Source organism: Pleurodeles waltl, chromosome 2_1, assembly GCF_031143425.1.
Source record: "Pleurodeles waltl isolate 20211129_DDA chromosome 2_1, aPleWal1.hap1.20221129, whole genome shotgun sequence".
Lineage (NCBI taxonomy): Eukaryota > Metazoa > Chordata > Amphibia > Caudata > Salamandridae > Pleurodeles > Pleurodeles waltl.
The window spans coordinates 327,460,432-327,485,676 of NC_090438.1; the positions used below are offsets into that span (position 1 = coordinate 327,460,432).

At 48.7% G+C, this 25,245-nt stretch overlaps 2 protein-coding genes across 3 annotated transcripts in view; both read right to left on the reverse strand.

Annotated features, from left to right (window-relative positions):
• Positions 1–25,245, reverse strand: part of HTR2C (5-hydroxytryptamine receptor 2C) — a 3,940,131-nt gene that overhangs the window by 3,276,211 nt on the left and 638,675 nt on the right. The window lies entirely within an intron of this gene.
• Positions 16,184–17,020, reverse strand: LOC138259679 (putative nuclease HARBI1). The gene has a single exon (XM_069207558.1). It carries the CDS (start codon positions 17,018–17,020, stop codon positions 16,184–16,186), a length of 837 nt encoding a protein of 278 aa, XP_069063659.1.

Sequence of the window (25,245 nt, forward strand, 5' to 3'; positions counted from 1 at the left end):
GTACAGTATCTAGGGTTCTCCAACAATCAGGCGGGAATAGCTATGGATCAAGACAAAGTACAAGCTATTTTGGAATGGCCCTCTCCTGTTAAGGAAACTCAGGCCCATATTTATACTTTTTGACGCTAAACTGCGCTAACGCAGTTTAGCGTCAAAAAATTTAGCGCCGTCTAACGCCATTCTGAAGCGCCATGCGGGCGCCGTATTTATGGAATGGCGTTAGCCGGCGCTAGCAGACCGGCGCTGCCTGGTGTGCGTGGAAAAAAACCACGTAGACCAGGCAGCGCCGGCGTAGGGGGAAAATGGCGTTAGGGCGTCTTAAAATGGGGCAAGTCAGGTTGAGGCAAAAAAATCGCCTCAACCCGATTTGCGCCATTTATTTCGACGCCCAGACGCCATTTAAATGACTCCTGTCTTAGTAAAGACAGGAGTCATGCCCCCTTGCCCAATGGCCATGCCCAGGGGACTTATGTCCCCTGGGCATGGTCATTGGGCATAGTGGCATGTAGGGGGGCACAAATAAGGCCCCCCTATGCCACCAAAAAAAATAAAAAAAAATACAAAATTATACTTACCTGAACTTACCTGAATGTCCCTGGGATGGGTCCCTCCATCATTGGGTGTCCTCCTGGGGTGGGCAAGGGTGGCAGGGGGGGTCCCTGGGGGCATGGGAGGGCACCTGTGGGCTCATTTTGAGCCCACAGGCCCCTTAACGCCTACCCTGACCCAGGCGTTAAAAAGTGGCGCAAATGCGGGGTTTTTTGACCCGACCACTCCCGGGCGTGATTTTTGCCCGGGAGTATAAATACGACGCATTTGGGTCGCCGTCATTTTTTTAGACGGGAACGCCTTCCTTGCATCTCATTAATGCAAGGAAGGCGTTCACGCCAAAAAATGACGCTATTTGCCCATACTTTGGCGCTAGACGCGTCTAACGCCAAAGTATAAATATGGCGTTAGTTTTGCGCCGAATTTGCGTCGAAAAAAACGACGCTAATTCGGCGCAAATGGAGTATAAATACGGGCCTCAGTGCTTCCGGGGGCTCTCAAACTTTTATGGACAGTTTATTATGACTTTGCCCATCAACAAAGTTTTATCACTCAGACTATTAAAAAAGAAAATCTGAAGAAGGGATTTGTTTGGACAGATCTAAAATGATTCCTCTACTCAAGCACCTATCTTGCAACACCCTGACACTACAAAAATATTTATAGTAGAGACTGATGCTTCTGAGAGAGCCATAGGTGCAGTCCTACCTCAAAGACAAGACGATGGATTGGAACATCCTATCTTCTATCTCTCCCACATACTGACAGAAGCAGAGCGCAATTACTCAGTGTTAGAATGAGATTTACTCACTCTCAAGGTAGCCTGTAAAGAATGGAGACATTTTTTAATGGGAACTAAAGAACATTTTGAAGCAAGAACGGACCATTGTAATCTACAATGTCTCAGAAGCTTTCAATGTTGTAAAAGCCATCAAGCAAGATGGGCTTTCTTTTTCAGCCAATATGATTTCGTTATAACCTACATTCCCGGATCCCAGAACTTAGTGGCTCATGCACTATCCTGTTGTTATTCTGAAAGCACCAATATCTCCTCTCCAAACATCATTGTATCCAGTCGAATCATCAGGGTCACTCAGTCTTTTCTTGATCGTGCAAAATTAGAATACCAGTATGTTCCACTTGAAGAGTGGAATAAATTGACTCCTCAACTACAAAAGGATCAAGATTACCTCTATTATCAAGACGCTCTTTTCTTACCTACTAAGAAGGTACAAATCGAGGCAGTACAGATGTGTCATGATTCTCCTGTAGCTGGGCATCGTGAAGTTAAAAAGACCCAGGAGCTGCCTACCCTTAAGAACGATGCTTATGTATCAGCATGTCCTGTATGTGCTCAAACCAAGATACCCCGAACCAAACCAGCAGGATTATTGATGCCCTTACCTGTTCCTTCAGCTCCATGGTGTACCCTGTCCACAGATTTCATATGTTCTCTATCATCTTTTTCAGGTCATCATGTCATCATGATGGCACATTTCACAGCCTTGAAGAAATTGCCCACAGCCCCTGAAATGAGTTGTATATTCATGCAAGATAGTTTTTGCCTCCATGGCCTCCCACAAGAGGTGATGATAGATATCAGAAGATTGAGGACCACAATATGTGTCACATTTTTGGAAAGCTTTTTGTGCCTTCCTAAACATTGATATATCACTTTTATCAGGACTTCATCCACAAACCAATGGTCAAACTGAACACTTGAATCAAGAACTCCAACCATACCTACAGTGTTTCTGTAATGCAACTCAAAGGTCAGACTTCCTTTCTCTATCTGAATTTTCCTACAATAATACGGTGCATAGTGCAACTGGAGCAACACCTTTTTTTCCATCCTAAAGGCTTTTCCACCATTCCACATAGATCTCCATCTGTTTCTGCAGTCACTTCATTTGCACGACGAATCTGCCATATTCAGGACCTCATCCATACCACCCTATTTGCCTCAAAACAGACTATGAAAAAGAAGGCGTATCGTCAACGCCAGGTGGCACCTTTGTATCAACCAGGGAACAAAGTATGGCTTTCATCAAAATGTCTTCCCTTTCGTTTCTCCCAAAACAAGTACAAAGCTTGTTTTTATGGCTGTTAGAAATGGGGTTTTTGGTTGGCAGTCAGGTTACCTCCTGTCCAAGCAAAAGCCCTCACTCTAGTCAGGGTAAGTCACACACTATCCAAGATTATCCTGTGCCCACCCTCTGGTAGCTTGGCACGAGCAGTCAGGCTTAACTTAGAAGGCAATGTGTAAAGTATTTGTGCAATAAATCATACAATACCACCATATAGCACCACAAAACTACACCACACAGTGTTTAGAAAAATATATAATATTTATCAGGATAATTGTAGGTCAAAAAGAATAAAGTTGCAATGGAAAATTGTAGAAATATCACAGGGAAGTGATATAAAGTGTCTTAAGTCTTTAGAATGCAATACAGTGTCTTTCAAGCACAAAGTACCTGGTTTCTGGTGGAAAATCTCCTCAGAGGGCCACGGAAGAAGAGATGCGTGGAAAAAGGGGTGTGTGCGTCGATTTCTCCTCAGCACACACAGACTTGCGTCGGTCTTTTCCACGCGGGGAAGTCGGGCGTCGTTTTCCGGCGCGCAGACAGTCTCTTTTTTGTGGATCGCGGGGATTACCAGATGTCCCGGGTCTGTGCGTGGATTCTCCTGCTTGTTTTCCGGCTGCGCGTCGTTCTGCGGGGCTGCGCGTCGAAGTTTCGATCTCACGGTAGGCGTCGCGTCGATTTCTCCTTGGAAGTCGGACGGCGTTGTCCTTGCGAGGCCGTGCGTCGAAAGTTTGGTCTCACGGCAGGCGTCGCGTCGATTTCTCCTTGGAAGTCGGGCGGCGTTGTCCTTGCGAGGCCGTGCGTCAAAGTTTCGCACTCACGGTGGGCGTCGCGTCGATTTCTCCTGGAAAGTCGAGCGGCTTTGTCCTTGCGAGGTTGTGCGTCGATCAGCGTCGGTGTGCGGCGTTTTTCTCGCCGCGAAACAAGCTGTGCGTCGAAATTTTCGGCGCACGGAGCGTCCAAGTGAAAGGAAGAAGTCTTTTTGGTCCTGAGACTTCAAGGAACAGGAGGCAAGCTCTATCCAAGCCCTTGGAGAGCACTTTCACAGCCAGACAAGAGTTCAGCAAGGCAGCAGGGCAACAGCAAGACAGCAGTCCTTTGTAGAAAGCAGACAGGTGAGTCCTTTGAGCAGCCAGGCAGTTCTTCTTGGCAGGATGTAGTTTCTGGTTCCGGTTTCTTCTCCAGCAAGTGTCTGATGAGGTAGGGCAGAGGCCCTGTTTTATACCCAAATGTGCCTTTGAAGTGGGGGAGACTTCAAAGAGAGGCTAAGAAGTGCACCAGGTCCCCTTTCAGTTCAATCCTGTCTGCCAGGGTCCCAGTAGGGGGTGTGGCAGTCCTTTGTGTGAGGGCAGGCCCTCCACCCTCCCAGCCCAGGAAGACCCATTCAAAATGCAGATGTATGCAAGTGAGGCTGAGTACCCTGTGTTTGGGGTGTGTCTGAGTGAATGCACAAGGAGCTGTCAACTAAACCTAGCCAGACGTGGATTGTAAGGCACAGAAGGATTTAAGTGCAAAGAAATGCTCACTTTCTAAAAGTGGCATTTCTAGAATAGTAATATTAAATCCGACTTCACCAGTCAGTAGGATTTTGTATTACCATTCTGGCCATACTAAATATGACCTCCCTGCTCCTTTCAGATCAGCAGCTGCCACTTCAACAGTGTATGAGGGCAGCCCCAATGTTAGCCTATGAAGGGAGCAGGTCTCCCAGTAGTGCAAAAACGAATTTAGGAGTTTTACACTACTAGGACATATAACTACACAGGTACATGTCCTGCCTTTTACCTACACAGCACCCTGCTCTAGGGGATACCCAGGGCACACATTAAGGGTGACTTATATGCAGAAAAAGGGGAGTTCTAGGCTTGGCAAGTACTTTTAAATGCCAAGTTGAGGTGGCAGTGAAACTGCACAGCCAGGCCTAGCAATGGTAGGCCTGAGACAAGGAAAAGGGGCTACTTAAGTGGGTGGCACAATCCGTGCTGCAGGTCCACTAGTAGCATTTAATCTATATGCCCTAGGCACCTGGAGTGCACATGACTGGGGACTTATAAGTAGATTAAATAGTTCAATCAGGTATGATCCAAAGTTACCATGTTTACAGAGAGAGAGCATATACACTTTATCACTGGTTAGCAGTGGTAAAGTGCGCAGAGTCTAAAAACCAGCAAAACAGTATCCAAAACGAGGAGGGAGGCAGGCAAAAAGTTAGGGGTGACTACCCTAAGGCTGTCAGGTCTAACATGTGTCCCCCCCAGCTGAAAGTGGGGAGAGCTACCCGACCTCCTGGGAGCTCTCATCGCTAAGGCGGAAGTACCTGGAGAGACCATCAGCATTGGCGTGGTCAACCCCTGGGCGATGTTCCACCGTAAAGTCCATCCCCTGTAGGGAAATGGACCACCTCAGAAGTTTTGGATTCTCACCCCTCATCTGCATGAGCCATCTGAGGGGTCTGTGGTCTGTCTGAACTAGGAAGTGAGTCCCAAACAGGTAGGGCCTCAGCTTCTTCAGGGCCCAGACCACAGCAAAAGCTTCTCTTTCAATAGCACTCCACCTCTGTTCCCGTGGTAATAGCCTTCTGCTAATAAAGACTACCGGTTGATCTTGGCCCTCCTCATTTAGCTGTGCTAGGACTGCCCCTATGCCATGCTCTGAAGCGTCTGTCTGCACGATAAATTCCTGGGAGTAGTCAGGGGCCTTGAGCACGGGGGCCGTGCACATGGCTTCCTTTAGGGCGTCAAAGGCTTTCTGACAAGCCTCTGTCCAATTCACCAACCTAGGTTGCTTCTTGGACGTGAGTTCTGTCAAGGGGGACACAATGGTACCATAGCCCTTGACAAACCTGCGGTAGTATCCGGTGAGGCCTAAAAAGGCTCTCACCTCAGTCTGGGTTCGAGGTGGTTGCCAGGCCTTGATAGTTTCGATCTTGGCCTGGAGTGGCTGCACCTTGCCACCACCTACTAGGTGTCCCAAGTACACCACGGAACCCTGCCCAATCTGGCACTTACTAGCCTTGATGGTCAGGCCTGCCTGTTGCAGGGCCTGAAGCACCTCCTTGAGGTGGAGCAGGTGTTCCTCCCAGCTGGAACTGTAGACAGCTATGTCATCCAGGTAGGCTGCACAGAAGGCATCCTTGCCAGCCAGGACCCCGTTAACCAACCGTTGGAAGGTAGCGGGGGCATTTTTTAATCCAAACGGCATCACTCGGAACTGGTAATGGCCGTCAGGGGTGGAAAAGGCGGACCTTTCCTTTGCCCCCTCAGTCAGGGCGATCTGCCAGTACCCTGAAGTAAGATCAAACGTACTCAGGAACTTGGCAGCGCCTAGCCTGTCCACGAGCTCATCAGCTCGGGGGATGGGGTGAGCATCAGTCCGGGTGACTGAGTTGAGACCCCGGTAGTCCACACAGAACCGGAGCTCTGGCTTCGCACCTGGGGCAGTAGCCTTAGGGACCAATACCACTGGGCTGGCCCAGGGACTACTGGATTTCTCAATGACCCCTAGAGTCAACATCTTGGAGACCTCCTCCTTGATGCTGGCCTTCACCTTATCCGACAACCTGTAAATTTTGTTTTTCACAGGGAGACTGTCACCGGTGTCAATATCATGAACACAGAGGTGGGTCAGCCCAGGAGTAAGGGAGAACAGGGGGGAGAACTGCTCCAACAGCTCATAACAGTCTCCTTTCTGATTTAGAGTCAGGGTGCCAGACAAAATGACCCCGCTTACTGACCCATCACCTTCTTGGGCAGAGAGGAGGTCGGGGAGAGGTTCACTCTCCTCTTCCGTTCCTTCATCTGTGACCAGAAGCATGTTGATCTCCGACCTCTCACAATGAGCTTTTAGTCGGTTCACATGGAGCACCCTTAAGGGATTCCTAGGGGTTTTGAGGTCCACTAGGTAAGTGGCCTCCCCTTTCCGCTCCTTTATTTCAAATGGGCCAGACCAGCGGTCCTGGAGAGCTCTGGGCTCTACTGGCTCCATTACCCACACTTTGTCTCCAGGTTGAAACTCTACCAGGGTGGCCTTCTGGTCATACCATTGTTTCATCACCTCTTGACTGGCCTCAAGGTTATCTTGGGCTTCTTTCCAGAAGCGGGTCATCTGGTTGCGGAGGGCCAACATATAGCTGACCACATCCTGAGGGGGTGCCTTTGGAGCTTTCTCCAATCCCTCCTGGACAATGCTTAAGGGTCCCCTGACAGGGTACCCATAGAGAAGTTCAAAGGGACTGAACCCTACCCCTCTCTGGGGGACCTCTCTGTAAGCAAAGAGAAGGCATGGTAAGAGGACGTCCCACTTACGCCTCATGGCCTCAGGAAGGCCACCAATCATGCCTTTCAGGGTCTTGTTGAATCTCTCCACAAGACCGTTCGTCTGGGGGTGATAGGGTGTGGTGAACTTGTAAGTTACACCACACGCATCCCACAGCGACTTCATGTATGCGGACATGAAGTTAGTACCTCTGTCAGACACTATTTCCTTGGGGAACCCCACACGGGTAAATATCCCCATCAGGGTTCTGGCCACCACCGGTGCAGTTACTGTCCTTAGAGGGATTGCCTCTGGGTAACGGGTGGCATGGTCCACCAAAACCAGGATGAACCTGTTGCCTAAGGCAGTTTTGGGGTCCAAGGGGCCAACAATGTCGATGCCCACCCTTTCAAAGGGGGTGCCAACGACAGGAAGTGGAATCAGGGGGGTTTTAACCCTTTTTCCTGCTTTACCACTGGCCTGGCAGGTAGGACAGGATCTGCAGAACTTGTCTGAGTGTGTCCTCATTTTGGGCCAATAAAAGTGGGTGACAAGCCTGTTAAAGGTCTTGCCCTGCCCCAAATGTCCTGCCAGGGGAATGTCGTGAGCCAGACCCAGTAGGAAGGTTCGGTAACATTGGGGGACCACCAGCACACGTGCTGCCCCAAAGCCCGGAACCTTAGGCTCACTGTAAAGGAGATCATTCTCCCAATATAGGTGGTGATCGCCAGAGGCGTCGCCGGCTGCCTGGTTTGAGGCTTGTTTCCTCAAACCTTCTAGAGTGGGACATTCTTTCTGCGCCTTGCAGAAGTCCTCCCTGGTGGGTCCACCCTCAACTTGCCAACCAGCAAGCTCAGGTAAGTCACCTAGGGCGGCGATGTCTTCCCCAGTTGGCTCGGAAGCCTCCTCCTCAGGAGCCCCGTCAGCCACTGTGGGAACAGCGGGGGCCGGTTTCCCGCACCCCTGGTCCCTCCTCCTGGCAGCTCTCTGGGCCATCGTTCCAGGCTCCAGATGCCCTTGACTTCCCTCTCGGTCAGCCATGGACCGTGTGGTCATGCAGACCCACTCAGGTAACCCTAACATCTCCAGGTGAGACCTGAGCTCCACTTCTTTCCAAGCAGTGTGCTCAAGGTCATTGCCTAACAGACAATCTACAGGCATGGCAGGACTCACAGCTACTTTCAGAGTACCAGAGACCCCCCCCCACTCAAAGGGAACCAGAGCCACCGGTAGGTGACTCTCGCGATTGTCAGCTACTCTGACCTGGTGGAATGTATTAGGCATTATCTGCTCTGCTGACACCAGCTGACTCTTGATAGTAGTCATACTGGCTCCTGTGTCACGCAGAGCCTCCACCCTCTGCCCATCAATGGTGACCCACTGCCGGTACTTGGAAGTATTTCTAGGCATGTGGGCCTTGGGCACCATTTCTCCTTCTCCCAGGGACACTAGGGAAATCTCTACCTGTTCCCCAAAGCTAGTTGGGTCCATCTCCCCCCCGAGTGCTACACTAGTCAACCCAGGTGCCTGTCCGGTAGTGGACGGTGCCCTCTTGGGGCACTGAGGATCGCCTTTGTAGTGACCATATTGGTAACATTCCATGCATTTGGGGCTAGATTTTCCTGACTTGTCAAATGTCCCTGGCTTTCTCCCAAATTTGGAAAAGGAAGGGTTGCCACCCCCTCCCTGGGAATTCTTTTGGGGGCCTTTAGAGAGTTCCTTATCTGTAAGTTTATCTCCCCCCTCTTTCTTCTGTTGGGAACCCTGACCACCTTTGTGGGAGTCCCCCCCAGGTACCTTTTTGGACACTCTGGTGCTAACCCAGAGGTCCGCCTCCTCAGCAAGCTTCCTGGGATCAGTCAGCTTACTATCCACTAGGTGCTGGCGCAAATCTGTATAAGTAACATTAAGCATATGCTCTCTCAGGATCAAATCATATAAACTTTTATAATCTGCTACTTTGTTGCCCCGCACCCATCCATTCAGTGCCTTACTAGAGAAATCAAAGAAATCTACCCATGTTTGTGTGGTTTGTTTGGTGCTGTCCCTGAACCTCTGACGGTATCCCTCAGGGGTCAGCCCAAACTTGGCAAGTAAAGTGGCTTTCTGGAGTGGGTATGTGTTTTGATCCGGTGGATCCAATGTGAGAAGTGTGTCCCTCCCCAATGGCGGCACATAACCCCACATAGCTACCCCCCATTGCCCTTCAGGAACCTCATGAGCCCTTAGTGCAACTTCATAAGCAGCTAACCATTTATCTATGTCATCTCCCACCACAAAACTGGGCACCACATTTTTGGGTATACGAACCTTCTTTTCTCCAGCAGGTCCTGTCTGTATGCTGCCACCATTATTGCTGGATTCAGACTGTCTTGCCTTGATCTCCAGCTCCTTGAGACTCAGTTCATGAGCCAACAATAGTTTCTTTTCAGCCAAAGCTCTTTCAGCTTCCACTTGTTTGGCTGCTCTTTCAGCTTCTGCTTGTTTGGCTGCCCTTTCAGCTTCTGCTTGAATCTGTTTGGCTGTCCTTTCAGCTTCAATCTGTTTGGCTGCTCTTTCAGCCTCAGCTTGTTTGGCTTCTCTTTCTGCCCTCCTCTCCTCCTGTTGCGCCTCAATTTTCAGTTTTGCCATTTGCAATTGGAACTCCCTTTCCTCTCTCCTTTCCTCTGCGGTCAGGCTTTGCATGGAGACACTGCTCCCTGGTCTGGAAGGGTGCACAATTGCAGTGGTAACACCATCCATAGATAGTGAAAATCCTTCTGAGGGGCCATTTTCTGGCTCCCCTTCCTCATCATCCTCTAAATGGGCTTCTGCCCAGGCCCTCAGCGCCACTTGAAAGTCCTCCTTTCTGGAGGCCCCTTGGGTGGGTACCCTCAATGCCCTGCAGAATCCTCTTAGTTGTTTGACCGTGTATGTATCCAACTGGACTAGGTCAAAGTCCCCTGTCTGAGACCCAGTCAGAGACATGTTGAGTGAGGATTTAGTTTTTGAAAATTGTCAGGAAAAAACGGATTTTCAAAAAGAGATAAAAACCAAGTTGACCTTCAACTGTGGGTAGGTAGTGAGATACTTAGCTACTGTATGTCACTGCACAAATACAAGTCCTATCCTCACCGCTGATCACCAATGTTAGAAATGGGGTTTTTGGTTGGCAGTCAGGTTACCTCCTGTCCAAGCAAAAGCCCTCACTCTAGTCAGGGTAAGTCACACACTATCCAAGATTATCCTGTGCCCACCCTCTGGTAGCTTGGCACGAGCAGTCAGGCTTAACTTAGAAGGCAATGTGTAAAGTATTTGTGCAATAAATCATACAATACCACCATATAGCACCACAAAACTACACCACACAGTGTTTAGAAAAATATATAATATTTATCAGGATAATTGTAGGTCAAAAAGAATAAAGTTGCAATGGAAAATTGTAGAAATATCACAGGGAAGTGATATAAAGTGTCTTAAGTCTTTAGAATGCAATACAGTGTCTTTCAAGCACAAAGTACCTGGTTTCTGGTGGAAAATCTCCTCAGAGGGCCACGGAAGAAGAGATGCGTGGAAAAAGGGGTGTGTGCGTCGATTTCTCCTCAGCACACACAGACTTGCGTCGGTCTTTTCCACGCGGGGAAGTCGGGCGTCGTTTTCCGGCGCGCAGACAGTCTCTTTTTTGTGGATCGCGGGGATTACCAGATGTCCCGGGTCTGTGCGTGGATTCTCCTGCTTGTTTTCCGGCTGCGCGTCGTTCTGCGGGGCTGCGCGTCGAAGTTTCGATCTCACGGTAGGCGTCGCGTCGATTTCTCCTTGGAAGTCGGGCGGCGTTGTCCTTGCGAGGCCGTGCGTCGAAAGTTTGGTCTCACGGCAGGCGTCGCGTCGATTTCTCCTTGGAAGTCGGGCGGCGTTGTCCTTGCGAGGCCGTGCGTCAAAGTTTCGCACTCACGGTGGGCGTCGCGTCGATTTCTCCTGGAAAGTCGAGCGGCTTTGTCCTTGCGAGGTTGTGCGTCGATCAGCGTCGGTGTGCGGCGTTTTTCTCGCCGCGAAACAAGCTGTGCGTCGAAATTTTCGGCGCACGGAGCGTCCAAGTGAAAGGAAGAAGTCTTTTTGGTCCTGAGACTTCAAGGAACAGGAGGCAAGCTCTATCCAAGCCCTTGGAGAGCACTTTCACAGCCAGACAAGAGTTCAGCAAGGCAGCAGGGCAACAGCAAGACAGCAGTCCTTTGTAGAAAGCAGACAGGTGAGTCCTTTGAGCAGCCAGGCAGTTCTTCTTGGCAGGATGTAGTTTCTGGTTCCGGTTTCTTCTCCAGCAAGTGTCTGATGAGGTAGGGCAGAGGCCCTGTTTTATACCCAAATGTGCCTTTGAAGTGGGGGAGACTTCAAAGAGAGGCTAAGAAGTGCACCAGGTCCCCTTTCAGTTCAATCCTGTCTGCCAGGGTCCCAGTAGGGGGTGTGGCAGTCCTTGGTGTGAGGGCAGGCCCTCCACCCTCCCAGCCCAGGAAGACCCATTCAAAATGCAGATGTATGCAAGTGAGGCTGAGTACCCTGTGTTTGGGGTGTGTCTGAGTGAATGCACAAGGAGCTGTCAACTAAACCTAGCCAGACGTGGATTGTAAGGCACAGAAGGATTTAAGTGCAAAGAAATGCTCACTTTCTAAAAGTGGCATTTCTAGAATAGTAATATTAAATCCGACTTCACCAGTCAGTAGGATTTTGTATTACCATTCTGGCCATACTAAATATGACCTCCCTGCTCCTTTCAGATCAGCAGCTGCCACTTCAACAGTGTATGAGGGCAGCCCCAATGTTAGCCTATGAAGGGAGCAGGTCTCCCAGTAGTGCAAAAACGAATTTAGGAGTTTTACACTACTAGGACATATAACTACACAGGTACATGTCCTGCCTTTTACCTACACAGCACCCTGCTCTAGGGGATACCCAGGGCACACATTAAGGGTGACTTATATGCAGAAAAAGGGGAGTTCTAGGCTTGGCAAGTACTTTTAAATGCCAAGTCGAGGTGGCAGTGAAACTGCACACCCAGGCCTAGCAATGGTAGGCCTGAGACAAGGAAAAGGGGCTACTTAAGTGGGTGGCACAATCCGTGCTGCAGGTCCACTAGTAGCATTTAATCTATATGCCCTAGGCACCTGGAGTGCACATGACTGGGGACTTATAAGTAGATTAAATAGTTCAATCAGGTATGATCCAAAGTTACCATGTTTACAGAGAGAGAGCATATACACTTTATCACTGGTTAGCAGTGGTAAAGTGCGCAGAGTCTAAAAACCAGCAAAACAGTATCCAAAACGAGGAGGGAGGCAGGCAAAAAGTTAGGGGTGACTACCCTAAGGCTGTCAGGTCTAACAATGGCCCTTTTTGGATACTGTCATTGATGAATCGTGTCGCTGTTAGGCTAAGGTTGCCTCATACTTGGAGTATACATCCAGTCTTTCATGTGTCCGAGTTAAAGCCTTTCATTCCTGATCCGTATCATCAACGTTTTCAATGTCCTCCTCCCCTCTCTGTGGATGGGCATCCTGAGTATGAGGTGCAAGAGATCTGTGATTCCCGATTTTTTCAGAACAAATTGCAGTTTTTGATCAATTGGAAGGGTTATCCTCTCAGTGACTGTTCTTGAGAGGATGCTTCTTCAGTCCATGCACCCCGTTTGGTTTGCCTTTTTCATTCTCGTTTTCCTGACAAACCTGGGGCCTCGGGGAGGGGACCTACTGTGATGCCATGCTCTACCGTGGCATCCCTTCTTCGAGACGTGGTCGGGTCGCCACTCTGAGTATCGTAGTGGGAGCATCGCTGCGTGTCTTCTCTAGTGGCATGGCCCAGAAAGCACATTTCATGCTCCCGGTCGCACCACTTTTCCAGCTTGCCTTCCTGATATTTATTCTCTTCCTTACCTGATGGGAATCCTCTTCTTTCTTCCTTTTTTCTTCTTCTTGTCTTTCACTTTTCTTTTCTTGTTCTGGTGTCCAAGTTGTCTTCTTCTTGGTGTTCTTTTTCCCAGCATGCCTTTTTTCTTTTATACTGCTACTTTTTTCCTATTCTTTCCTATGTGGCCTTCCCAATCCAAGATGGTGTCCCTCTTTCTTCCTGTTTGTCACTTCCTGGCTCCTGGTATATAAGCCTTTCAGTTCTGGTCTTCCTTGCATTGCAAACATTTCCACTTGGTAGTGATCCTCGCTCCTGTTTCTTTGTGTTTTTTCTCCAGTTCCTGTTGCTCTTGGCAAGGGATTATTCAGTTTTTTCCCTTTTTTTTATTATCTCTTCTCCTCTTTTTCAGGAGTTCCTGTGTAGAGGTTTTTCCCACATTTTGTTTTTTTTTTTCCTCTGGGACTCCTTCTGGAGGGTACGGTCTGCTTAGGCGTTTCCTGCCAATCAGCATTGTGGCTACTAGAAAGTGTCGCCCTTATCTTGGTCAGTCCATAACCATCAGAAGACTGGGTTCTCCTTCAAGTTCTTCAGCCAACAGTGGGAATCAACGTGCAGACCGTGACATCTCCTTTCTTCCTGCAGTAGTCAAGATGTTGGAGAAGGCCATCAAAAAACAACTATGCCTGTTCTTGAAAACTAACTCCCTCTTCCATGACACTCAGGCCCTCATTATGAGTTTGGCGGTCTTCGGGCAACACTGCCATGGAAAATCCCACCACCAACCCACCAGCATTGGCGGTACAGTGGCTGCCGCATTACAAGTCACAAGCACCAAACCGACGAAACACAGCCAGAAATCCAACACTGCCAGTGCCACTGACGGAGAAAGAGAGACTGTCCATCCGCTGGGCCCTCCACGTGACACCATTCCGGACGCCATATTACCAGTCACATTTCAGCACAGTGGAACATGAACGGTGGGAAACCATTGGTGGTGCACACCACGACAGTCTATAAGATCACTGCCAAGAGGAGGCAACACCAGATTGGACAGGTTGAATACCCCACACCTGAAACACATACACACACCTGTTCACACACCATTATACACACACACCCTCACACCCCCTCAAACCCTAGTGAATTCTACCACAACCCAGAGATACACGACCCATGAACCACTGCACATTGAGCATTTAATTTACACGTTGCACGCACCCACTCAATATGTCACGCCACAAGCACCTACGCTTCACCGACAATGAGTTGCGGGTCATGGTGGACGAGATCGTCAGAGTCGAGCCACAACTGATGGGAGCGCAAGTCCAGCAAACATCTATGGCTAGGAAAACCGAGCTTTGGCAGAGAATCGGCGACAGGGTGAACTCAGTCACCAGCTACCCACGCACAAGGGAGTACATCAGAAAGAGGTGGAATGACCTCAGGGGGAAGGTCCATTTCATGGTGTCCAGGCACATCGCCCTCAACAAGACTGGCGCTGGATCCCACCTGCTCCCTTGAGTTGACATCCTGGGAGAAGGTCTTGGACATTATGCATCCTGAAGGCCTGACTGGAAACATCAGAGGGATGGACTCTGGTGAGGAAGCAATACCCCCCTGATCACTAACCACTACAGTCCTGCATGCCTCCCCAGCACCCACCACTCTGCATTCCATCACAAACCACAAGACTGCACCTCCCACTATCACCCCACCTTCCTACTCTGCATGCCACACCACACCTCTCCAACCATCCACACACCCACCCCGCACAATGCACGCTAAACCTTCACAATCTCCTCAACTACCACTCCCACAGTCCATCACTATGCACGCCAGATCCAAGTCACTCTCACAGCTCACAGTGGAGCACCTGCATGGACAATCATCCCAGAGCCCACCCCGACTGTTAGCCAACACCGCCTCATTACATATGGCAATTAAAGCAGTGTCAAACAGCAAACCCAAGACTACATATGATATGAAAAGCATGGCCCAAAGCCCATTCATCATGCAGTGTCTGCATTGCTGCAAATGTGATTGCACTCCCCGGTAACAAATCCACCCACTGCAAGCAGCACACCATGACACTACAACAACATATCCATGTACTAACTCTCACCCTTTCCATCTACAGCTAACCCTGCTACGGCCACCCAGCAGAGGATGGAAGGGTCAGATAGCCCTCCCCATGATGAAGGCTCCAGTGGATGTCTTGAGGATGACAAACTGCCTGGGTAATCTGGGGCGACTGGCCGGTCCACCCCCAGCAGCCCCAACCTGGACACCCTCGACTCACCCTTAGTGTGGTTACAACACCTCAGCTAGCCTCTCCTCCCCAAGCCTGTGCCTCAGGGACCACTCAATTAGAGGTGTACCCCACAGTACAGGAGCCTGAGTCAAGGGCACCCCCAAAGACAATGAGGGCCCTGGTGCTACTGAAAGTGGGCACACTGGGCCAGGGGCACAAGCACAGGCCGCCAGATGTAGTGGGAGGGGATCTGCAGTCCAAGGGATGGGGCAGCAACAACATCAGAATGGCCTGGAGTACCTCACCCAAGTTCTTGGTACATACCACCAAACCCAGGACAACATGGCCCAGATCCTCACTACCCTGCAGGAGACCTAGAGGATTCAGAGGGAGAACCATAAGGAGGCCACACAGGAGTGGCAGACCCACAAGCCACCATGGCCTCCATAGCAGGGATGCTGACAGAACTTACCACCATCCTGTGACACTCCACCTCCCACCAGTCGGCCCCTTTCATTAGCCAGATCACATCTGAGCCCTCCACGTCAGCTACAGCCAGTGGAATGAAGGCCCTGCCACTGGACAGGCAGGACACCAGCACCCCCTTCCCCTGTAGCTGAGGAGCCCCCACGCAAGCAAGTGCATCCAACCAGATATCAAGCCTCCACTGATGCCAAGACCAATACTATTGCCAGGAAGTGAGGCTCTTCAGAACATACCCCCTTGTGTGTCACAGTGACACCCTATTGACTGTCCACTGTCATAACTGTTTTCACATGGCCATCATACTGGACTTCGACTCCCCACAGGTGGACTAGGTACTCCCACTCACCATTACCCCACTCATCAGCCCTTGCAGTTGTCTTATAAAAATAAACATCTTTGAGCACAGTTACTGCCTACGTCTTTATCTACCATGATTACAAAATAGATAGCCATGACATGTGTAACAGGTACACCATTGTCCTACCAATGTATGTGACAGTGCCAGAAGGAGGAACATTTACATGTTCTGAAAAACAGATAACAGCACAACATCTAAAGTTATGTGTTCACCCAAAACCCACATTGAACACACAACCCTGGTGGCACCCGTGCACAAGGCAGACATTGTTACTGGTTACATAGCATGGCTTTTACACATACATGTATGTCAGTGGAGGTATTGTTATATCAGCTCTGCTCTGGAATCAGCTGCATCCTCATCATTCTCCTCCTCATCACTCCCCATGTCTCCTTCATCAGCCACTGGCACAGCTGTACCCTCCTCATCATCCAGTAATGAGATGTGACGTCTGAGAGACAAACTGTGTAACATGCAGCACGCTACAATGATGTGGCACACTTTCACAGGTCTGTACAGTAGGGCCCCTCCAGTAAGGTGCAGACACCAGAATATAGCTTTCAGCATTCCAAAGGTGTGTTCGATGACCCGTCGAGCCCTACCATGGGCCTCATTGAAATGGCTTTCAGCTGCTGTAGTCAGATGCCTGAGAGGTGTCAGTAGCCATGGTAGGTTGGGATAACCAGATTCACCTGTGTGCACAGAGGTAATAGGCATATTGAAAACTGTAGGTAAATCGGGCAGGTGGTGGTCAGAATACAGAGGCACACATATGGCACGAGACATACCGATGAGCCAGGCACAATCCCTTTGCAGTGGTGCCATCATGTGTGGGATGCTGCTTTTCTGCAGAATGTAGGCATCATGCACTGAACCTGGCAACCAGGCAGTCACCTTTGTGATGTAGAGGTTTGAAAGACATACCACCTGCACATGGGTTGAGTAGATGTTTTTACAGTTCCTGAACACTTGTTCACTCCTCCTGGGTGGCACCATGGCAATGTGGGCCTCATCAATATCCCAGATCACATGTGGCACATGTGCTACAGCATGGAAGGCTGCTTTCACAGTGGGCAGATCGTCACGATGGGGGAACCTGATATAGCTGCCTATATGTTTGAGTAGGGCACATAGGATATTCTTCAAGACGTGGCTGAACATGAACTAGGACATTCGGCAGCCCAGACCACTGTAATTTGGAAGGACCCTGAGGCAAGGAAGTGGAGGGCTGCCAAAACGTGTACTGTGGGTGTAATGGCATTGGGATGACGAACACCAGGCCACAGATCCGGCTCCAACAGCCTCAAAAGCTGCATGATGGTCTGAGGGTTCAGCCGATAGCACTAAATGATGTGCTGCTCTTTAAGGGCGGCAAGATCGACCAGGGACATGTAGACAGGAGCATTCCTCACCATCATTCTTCCACCGTACCTTGGAATAGGAGGGAGTAGCAATCATTATGTGCATAAAGGACTGTGTGGACACAGTGGAGCTGTGCACAGGTCACTGTAAAACATCCACGATGCACCTCATAAACTCCCTCTATACACATTATAGATGTAAAATGGCAGCTGCCTGTCCTGCATGCACAAGCCAGATGGAAGTGAGTGAATCCCGCCGGCGTAAGACGTCATGGCAGAAGGCGGTCACAACCACTGTGCAACTCCTCATTGGTTAACATGGTTGCCTATGGGACACATGAGCCAATGGTGATGACTGCCAGCAGTGACGATGATGTCTGTGGCAGCCGTGACCACCATTTAAGTGCTCATGTTCACTTGAATCCTGGCACTCGTGCTGAGAAGACCTCCACTGCATGTGCTGCTGTGTTCCTACTCTGGTAGCCAAGATGCCACATGCTGCAGAGGATAAGGCCCCAGCCATCTCACATCAAGGACTAGAGAAGCTTGTGGAGGGGGTACTACCCCTGCTTGCCCACTAGAATGGGGAACCACGGCAACATGTGAGGACACTGTGATTGTACTGTCTGTGAGTGTTATGGATGTAGACAGGTCCTTGGGCTGAGGATGAGTGACTTGTGGAAGGTTCTGGCTAAGGCTGGTGAGGACAACTGGAATGTTGAAATGTGCGTATGTTCATGAGATGTGTTGTGTCCAATGCAGTCCCTAAGATGCCACGCTACATAACTTTCTCCTTTTCTCCATGTCATCCATGCAGGTGAGAGCCCATCAGAAGAAGGGGATTTGGCGTGCCATTGTCAAGCGTGTGCGGACCCTGGGGGTCCATGCCTGTTGGAGCAACCACTGCAGGAAGCGGTGGGAGGAGACGCTGGGCCAGGAAGACAGGTGAGGCCCAGCTGGGGACGTCCTCCTAATAAGGGGGGGTCCCATCGGACCCTGACACCCCTTATGTCCCACATTTTGGCGGTGGCGTACCCTGAGGTGGATGGCCATTTGAGGGCTGCACAGCAGTCACATATTCGTACTTAGGTTATGTGGTGAGTGATAGGTGCACCCTGTGTGGTGTGTGAAGGCTGTGAATGTGTGCTATGTAGGTACTGTCAGACTAGGCTTGGGACACATAGAGGCCGGATGTGCTACATACATGTGTTAAAATGCAGTGCAGGATGTGAGTTGAGGTCAACTTAACTGCTAAGTAGTATCGATGACATGGCAACTGTGTAGTAGATGATCAGGGTCTTTGATGTGGACAGGGTCCCTGCTTCTGCAGTTCACACACATTGTACTCTCATTTATCCAAACAGTGTGGCGGGGGTCATATCCTTATTTGCTGTCTGCTGGCATGTGATGTATGTGTAGTTTGCGAAGTCTGAGGTTTCACATCACTCTACTATCTGTGCATGGGTTATGTGGCTGTGCAAGTATGCCGCCAAACTCCTGTAGAGTATTTTGTTTGGGTCTTGTGATCGTAAAGATCCTTGACCCAATGGGCTGGTTCAGCTATATGTTGACAGTATGGATTTCATCCTGTACAGGATTGAATGTGTGTCTGCATAAGTGGAACTCATGTGCATGACTGTGGTGGCATGCATGGTCTGTTATTGGAGTGCCATGTGTGAGTGAAGGCATGGCAAGCAATGGCATGGCAATAGAGTATGTTGTAGTGACTTGTGTGTGGCTTTTGTGCTAGCATTCACCAATTGCTGCCTATCTCTCTCTCTCTCTCTCTCCCACCCTGTCTCTCACTTTCCCACCCTCCCTTACTCTCCTCCTCTGCCTTTGTGTGCATCAGCATCATTTGGTGAAGGAGAAGGTGTACTGGTGAGTGGGGAAGCTGCATCCCACGGGACCCAGGAGGTTGATACCAGCAGAGCTGAGGGGACCAGTGGGACGCAGGGCGAGTGAAGCACCACAGGGGAGACATGAACAACTTTACCATCATCAGAATCTTCCTCTGATGGCAACTCCCTGATGGTGGTGGAACCTTCAGGCCCTATGCCTGCACCATCCTTGTCTGCCACCCACTTACCTCTACCACCCTCCCTATAGCTCCCCACCCAGTTGCCCGTGCCCGCTCACCCAGGAGGGTGGGCATCTCCTTTGTCCCAGGCATCTCTGCCCCGCTCCAGTCAGCCCTGCTGCCCTCAATGAGGAGGCTGTTGACCTCCTGATGTCCATCTCTGTTGGGCAAGCAATCATCGTGAATGCCACCCGGAGATTGGCATCCCAGATGCAACAGTCAAATGCATTCCTGGAAGGCATTCATGGTGCCCTGTCTGCCCTTCAGAGATCGTTTCAGGCTCTGGCCTCCTCATTGATGGCAGCCAGTGTTCCTTCATCTTCTGTCCCCCCTCCAACTACCTGTTCCAACTCCCACATCCCTCTCCGATATCCCATCCAAAGGTGACTTTCATACCAGCATCCATCCCCTTCAACAGACTCGGAGCACAAGGACAATCACATGCACCACAAAAGCCACCACCACCATGCACAAGGCCACCATTCAGACACACACACACAACAACATCCACTCCCTACACTGATTCCCCCACCTCCTGCCCCCTCACAGTCACATCGTCACTCACACCTGCAGACACCAGATCACCAGTCCCAGGTTCAGCCTCATGTGCTGTTACTGTCACAACATCAGACTCCTATACATGGACCCCATACACTACAACTGCATGCACCACAACAGTCAACACAACCACATGCAGCACATCCACCCTACCTGCACACACTACCCCAACATTCACTCACACATCCCCCTGCCATCTCACTGTGTCTCCTCTACTCCTCCTCCCAGTACACCTATACGCCCACACTCATCCACCCAACACACACCCAGCACACACGTCATAAACCCATGCACCATCACCCAACCACATCCTTGTACACACCTATCAACCATCCCCTCTCCCTCCACTCCCAAACGCCTTAACCAAGACCTACCCACTGCCCCAAAGAAAAGATTCCTTCATGGGTTTTCCCTGTTTCCATCCCCCCATCCAGTCCCTGTTCCCCCCAAATGCCCTGCTACCCTTCTCAGACCTCTGCCTTCCACCTCCTTGTCCTCCTCTGGGCTGAGCTATACCCCACAGACAGCAGTCTGCAGCACTGCTTCAACAAGCAGACCTGCCTCTCACACCTCCATCCCGGGACTACTCCATGTGGGCCTCCTGCTGTTGTACCCTCCACCGCCGTCACACCAAAGAAGGCAGGAAAGAGGGGCAAGGCTAAGGCGTCTCCCCAAAAGCAAAACAGTGGGGAGGGGAAGCCTAAAGACAAGAGGAGGGACCCCCCATTCAAACCCTGATCACTCCCCCCCATCCCTGAGGTGCCTGTATGCCCCATTGATGACCCTGCCCTGTGGAGGTCTCCACATTGCAGTGAGGAGTCAAGTTGGGCACTCCTCAAATGCTCATTGTGCCTAGGAGATTTGGACACATATGCACTGGCCCTTGTGGCATTTTGCGAATAGTTGTTTTAATTACGATTTTCAAATATCGAATTACATTTATCTACAGCGGCACCGTTGGTGTTAGTGCTGCATAGCTTTTACTGGCTTGCCTTGCACATGTATGTGTGGTGAATGTGCGTGTGTGTGTGTGTGTGTGTGTGTGTGTTTGTGTATGTACTAATGTCCTTCCCTCCAGTGTGTGCTGGGCTGGGGTACTTACAGCTGGTGTCTATGTTGGCGTCGCTGGTTCTGGATGTCAATGGCCAGCAGGAGCATTGGAAAGACTTGCAATTTGCGTGCCATGGCTCCTACAGACGTGCCTGTGTTCCAGAAGGTGAGTTCTTCCTTTTATGATGTTTGTTCCCGCCATGGTTTTTGCGGCGTTTAGACCGCCCTGGAAGTCCTGGTGGTGTGCAACCTCGTAATACGGTGGGTGGAAACTGGCTGACCGGTAGCCTGAAAGGCCTTCCGCCGGCTACAGTGGTCCATCCACAATGGCGGTCTGGATGGAAACATGACTGTGTTCTGCAGGTGCCTTACCAGTACTCATAATAGGCGGGCTACACCGCCAGGCCTGAAGCGGTGCGACACCGCCAGGCCTGCAGCGGTGCGACTGCCTTCTCCACCGCGGCGGTCCACTGACCGCCAAACTCGTAATGAGGGCCTCAGTCTGGTTTTCGGCCAGGGTACAGCGCTGAGTCTGCCCTACTGGAAGTTTTGGAATTTATCAAGCACAGCCTTGATTCGGGTGCTTCGGCTTTGGTTGTTAGATGTCTTGTCAGCACTAGTCAGCATTTGACACTGTCACACACCCCATCCTGCTGAACAGATTGCAGAACATTGAAATATAAGGCTGTCTTGGCTTAAATCCTACTTGGTGAAAACATCTCCAGCAGTGTTTCTTGCTCACTTTCCCTAAGGCCTCAAGCTGTATGGGGTGTCTCAGGGCTCAGCCTTGAGCCCCATTCTTTTTAATAACTTCTTGGAACCCCCTTGCTAAGTTGGTCGAATTCTAGGGGCTGAAGGCAATTCCTTACACTGAGGATACTAAGCTTCTTCTGTCCTTCCAGGACGAGACTTCTGATGCCTTCTTTTCCTTCAAGAACTGCCTAAGTTGTGGGAGACTGGATGGGTGAAAGTTGACTTAACTCAGATATAATGGATTTTTTTTTTTTTCGGTACAAGCAGGATCCATGACTCTCTCTGCTGGTGCCTGTCAGAGTTGGGGGTACCTCCCACTCTCTTTTCTTGTGTAAAAATCCTGGGAGTTAAATTCAACTCAGATTTGACTTTTGAACCGCACGTCTAAACGGTCTACATTATCTGCTTTGCTCCTTTGAAGTCCCTGAGGAGGATGCTACATATGGTTTCAGGGGCGTCCCAGAAGACCATTGTTCATGCCCTGTTACCTCAAAATTGGACAATGCCAACAGTCAATATCTGGGCTTGTCATCGTACTGATTTCAACTGTTGCAGATGATCCAAATGCAGCCTTGCTCCTTATTCTTAAGATCCCTCTCTGCTAGTCAGCTTCTGCTCATCTATGCCAGTTGCACTGGCTTCCTGTAATCAGTTACATCAATTGGAATGCTTTAATCTTGGCCTACAGAGCTTTTTGCGCATAATGGACCTCTGTATTTAAGATGCAGGCTTAAGGCCTACTGTTAGGGAATATCCCAGAGGTATAATTCAGTGAAGCTTCTGCATGTCCTGACTGTCTGAAGTGCTAGGCACGGTAGGAGAACCTTTACTTTCCTTATGGAAAAACTTTGGAATTCGCTTCCAACTACTCCTCATTTTGCACCTTCGGAAATGTTATTTTGGAAAGATCTGAAGACCCATCTGTTTTATGCTTAGGTTGATGCGCAAGTCTGTAGCCGTTTTATTTAGGTGGTCCTGCCGTTAGTGGCAGGATGCTCCTTCTGGAGTAGCCCCACACTTTACAAATGATATTGTATTGAATTGTATGATACTTCTTAAAAATAAAGAGTCACAATACCAAAAAGGTTAGTCCTATTTAGTAGGGAAAATGAAAGAAGTCCTCATCAGTAACCAAGGAGTTACAGTCTTCAAAATGTCCTGATCAATCCCCTCCCATAGAGGAATTGGCTGGAACAGATTAGGAAAAGGAGAGGTCCTTTCTTGCTGCACTGAAATACTCCTGCTTGTTTCAAAGAGGCCAGTGGAGGAAATTGACTTATTCTCTGCCTTCAATCTCTGGGTCCAGGAGGTGCTTCAAAAACTATTGGCACTAGTCTCTTGCTGACCCCTCGAAACTATAGGAATCCAGGTTCTGACAAGTGAAGTTTACTTGCTCCTGTAAAAAAATCCTTCTGTGGTTGAAAGGCAAGGAAGTGTCAGGTAACCAGATTCATTAGCTCATAAAAGACCCTGGTATCAGCAAACATGAAAGCGATGGAGAACAGGCCAAAGGAAAATACGGACACAAATGGACACAGCAAATAAACACTCTGATGTGCTTCTCCAATATTTAATTGTTCAGCATTGAAACATAAAAATATGGATTTAAAACAGTGGATAAATTATGTCCTAAAAGCAAAGATGCAGGCAACCAACACCACACACACTCGGAAAATATGATGTATTGTGTGTGTGGTTGTAGGCAGATTTGTAAATATGGGGCCCAATTCACAAAATTTATTTTGAGGCCCCATAAAGTAGTGGTGCTCCAGTAGGACGACATATTAACCCCAAAATTAAATTCACAAAGTAATGAGTGGAGATCTTCACTGTAATCTCTCCTATCATTTCTGTTCTGAGATCTCAGCCATGGTGGCACAGATTACTGGTTACCTAAATTTAGTATTTTTAATAAGTGAGGCAGGATGGGAATTAGTGACAAATGGTGAATAATTACTACAAAACGCATGGGTTTAGGGGAAATTTGAAAGGGGTTTAAAGAGAGACAAGCTATTACAAAATATACATCCGCAGAGGAGTACGACCATTGTAATTCACAATATACACTTTATGCACTTTAGTAGCACTAATGGTGTCAAGACAGGGTGAAGTGTACTCCAGTCCAGCCTTTGAACAAGTCAAGCACCACATATGGCAAGCCACTGGTATTGTAACCCACTTCTTTAAGTCAGAAGAATGGAGGCAGAGAATTAAACAACCACAGCATAAGAATTATTTGTAAATAATTAAATAAATCCTACGTTTAAATTGTATACAGGTGTGTAACGTTAATGTCAATAAGGCAAATTACTGATCATTTTTATGAATTTGATTTTAAAACTTACGTGAAACAATCAATATTTTAAATTATTAAAAAAACATAAAAGTAATTAAATTAATTAAATACATCAGTTTAACCACATTTTCTGCATATTAAGCAATAATAGATAATGTGAGTTACAATTCGTAATTTTTTTTTTTTTTTTTTAAAGAAAATGATGCATTATTTGAATATGTTCTTATAATTTAATACAAGCTTGATTTGTGATGGTAACTTTCAATTTATTAGTTACTGTTTAATAACATTTATTTTAAATGATTACTTTTATATTTAACATTAATACAATGTATTTATATTTTTTTTATAAACATCATTATATTCACTATGCTTTTCTATAGGATGATTTCCGCCCCCTACACTGGACTTCTTCAACAATAGGTTAAAAGCTACTAATAGCAATTTTACACTTGTAAATGCTGTTGTAGTAGGCTCCATCCCACCTTATTGGAGCGGGTAGAGAAAGATATGGCTCTAGCTATCTGCAAATTTCCACTCCAAAACAGTGAATAGCAAAAAAAGTGCAAAGTGACACCTAGGTGTAGGAGGAGATCCACACTTTATTAGATCTACACATGTAAGTTTACCTTTGTGAATTGAGCACACATAATACAATACCACAAAGGAGGGAAAACGCCGTGAGAAAAAAGGGAACAATTATCTCTGTAGTAGACTTGAAACACAGTAGTGCCTTAGAAGTGCAATAAGGTTTTGTGGTCGTTTCAAGATTTGGGAGGGTGGAGATGCAGGTACTTTCTCAAACCTTATGGTGATCATAATTGTGTATGTACAAAGTTAGTTATCACGTAATGGCAAAGAGTTGCCTCTTCATTTTGGTGGGGGTGCGGCCCACTGCAAATGAGGGGTTCCTTTAACCCAAGCATATATTCCACGTAGGTGAATCACTTGCATGAGTAAATAATCCATTGAAAGGCCTGTCCACCAGCAGCATGAGCTTAGGGTTTTCCTGAATATTGCAGAGTTTACGCCTCTGTATGAATGATGCAATGACAAACTGTAACCTCTCATGAATCGTCGCTGGCATGTTACCAAATAAAGGCCAAGGTGCCCCTAGGGTGAAGCTGACAGTGCCTTAGGGATCGTTCTATTAGTAATTATTGATTGGAATCCTTCACTCTGGCCTATGCGTAGTTGGGGAGTCTTTTGCTGACAAGGCATTGTGTCATGAACAGACTGTCACTCTGAGCGATCGCTGCACTGTCTGAAGCTGTTGCACCAACTATAC

Coding starts and splice junctions, on each gene's coding strand:
- LOC138259679 (XM_069207558.1), bottom strand. CDS start 17,020: ATGTTCAGCCACGTCTTGAAGAATATCCTATGTGCCCTACTCAAACAT.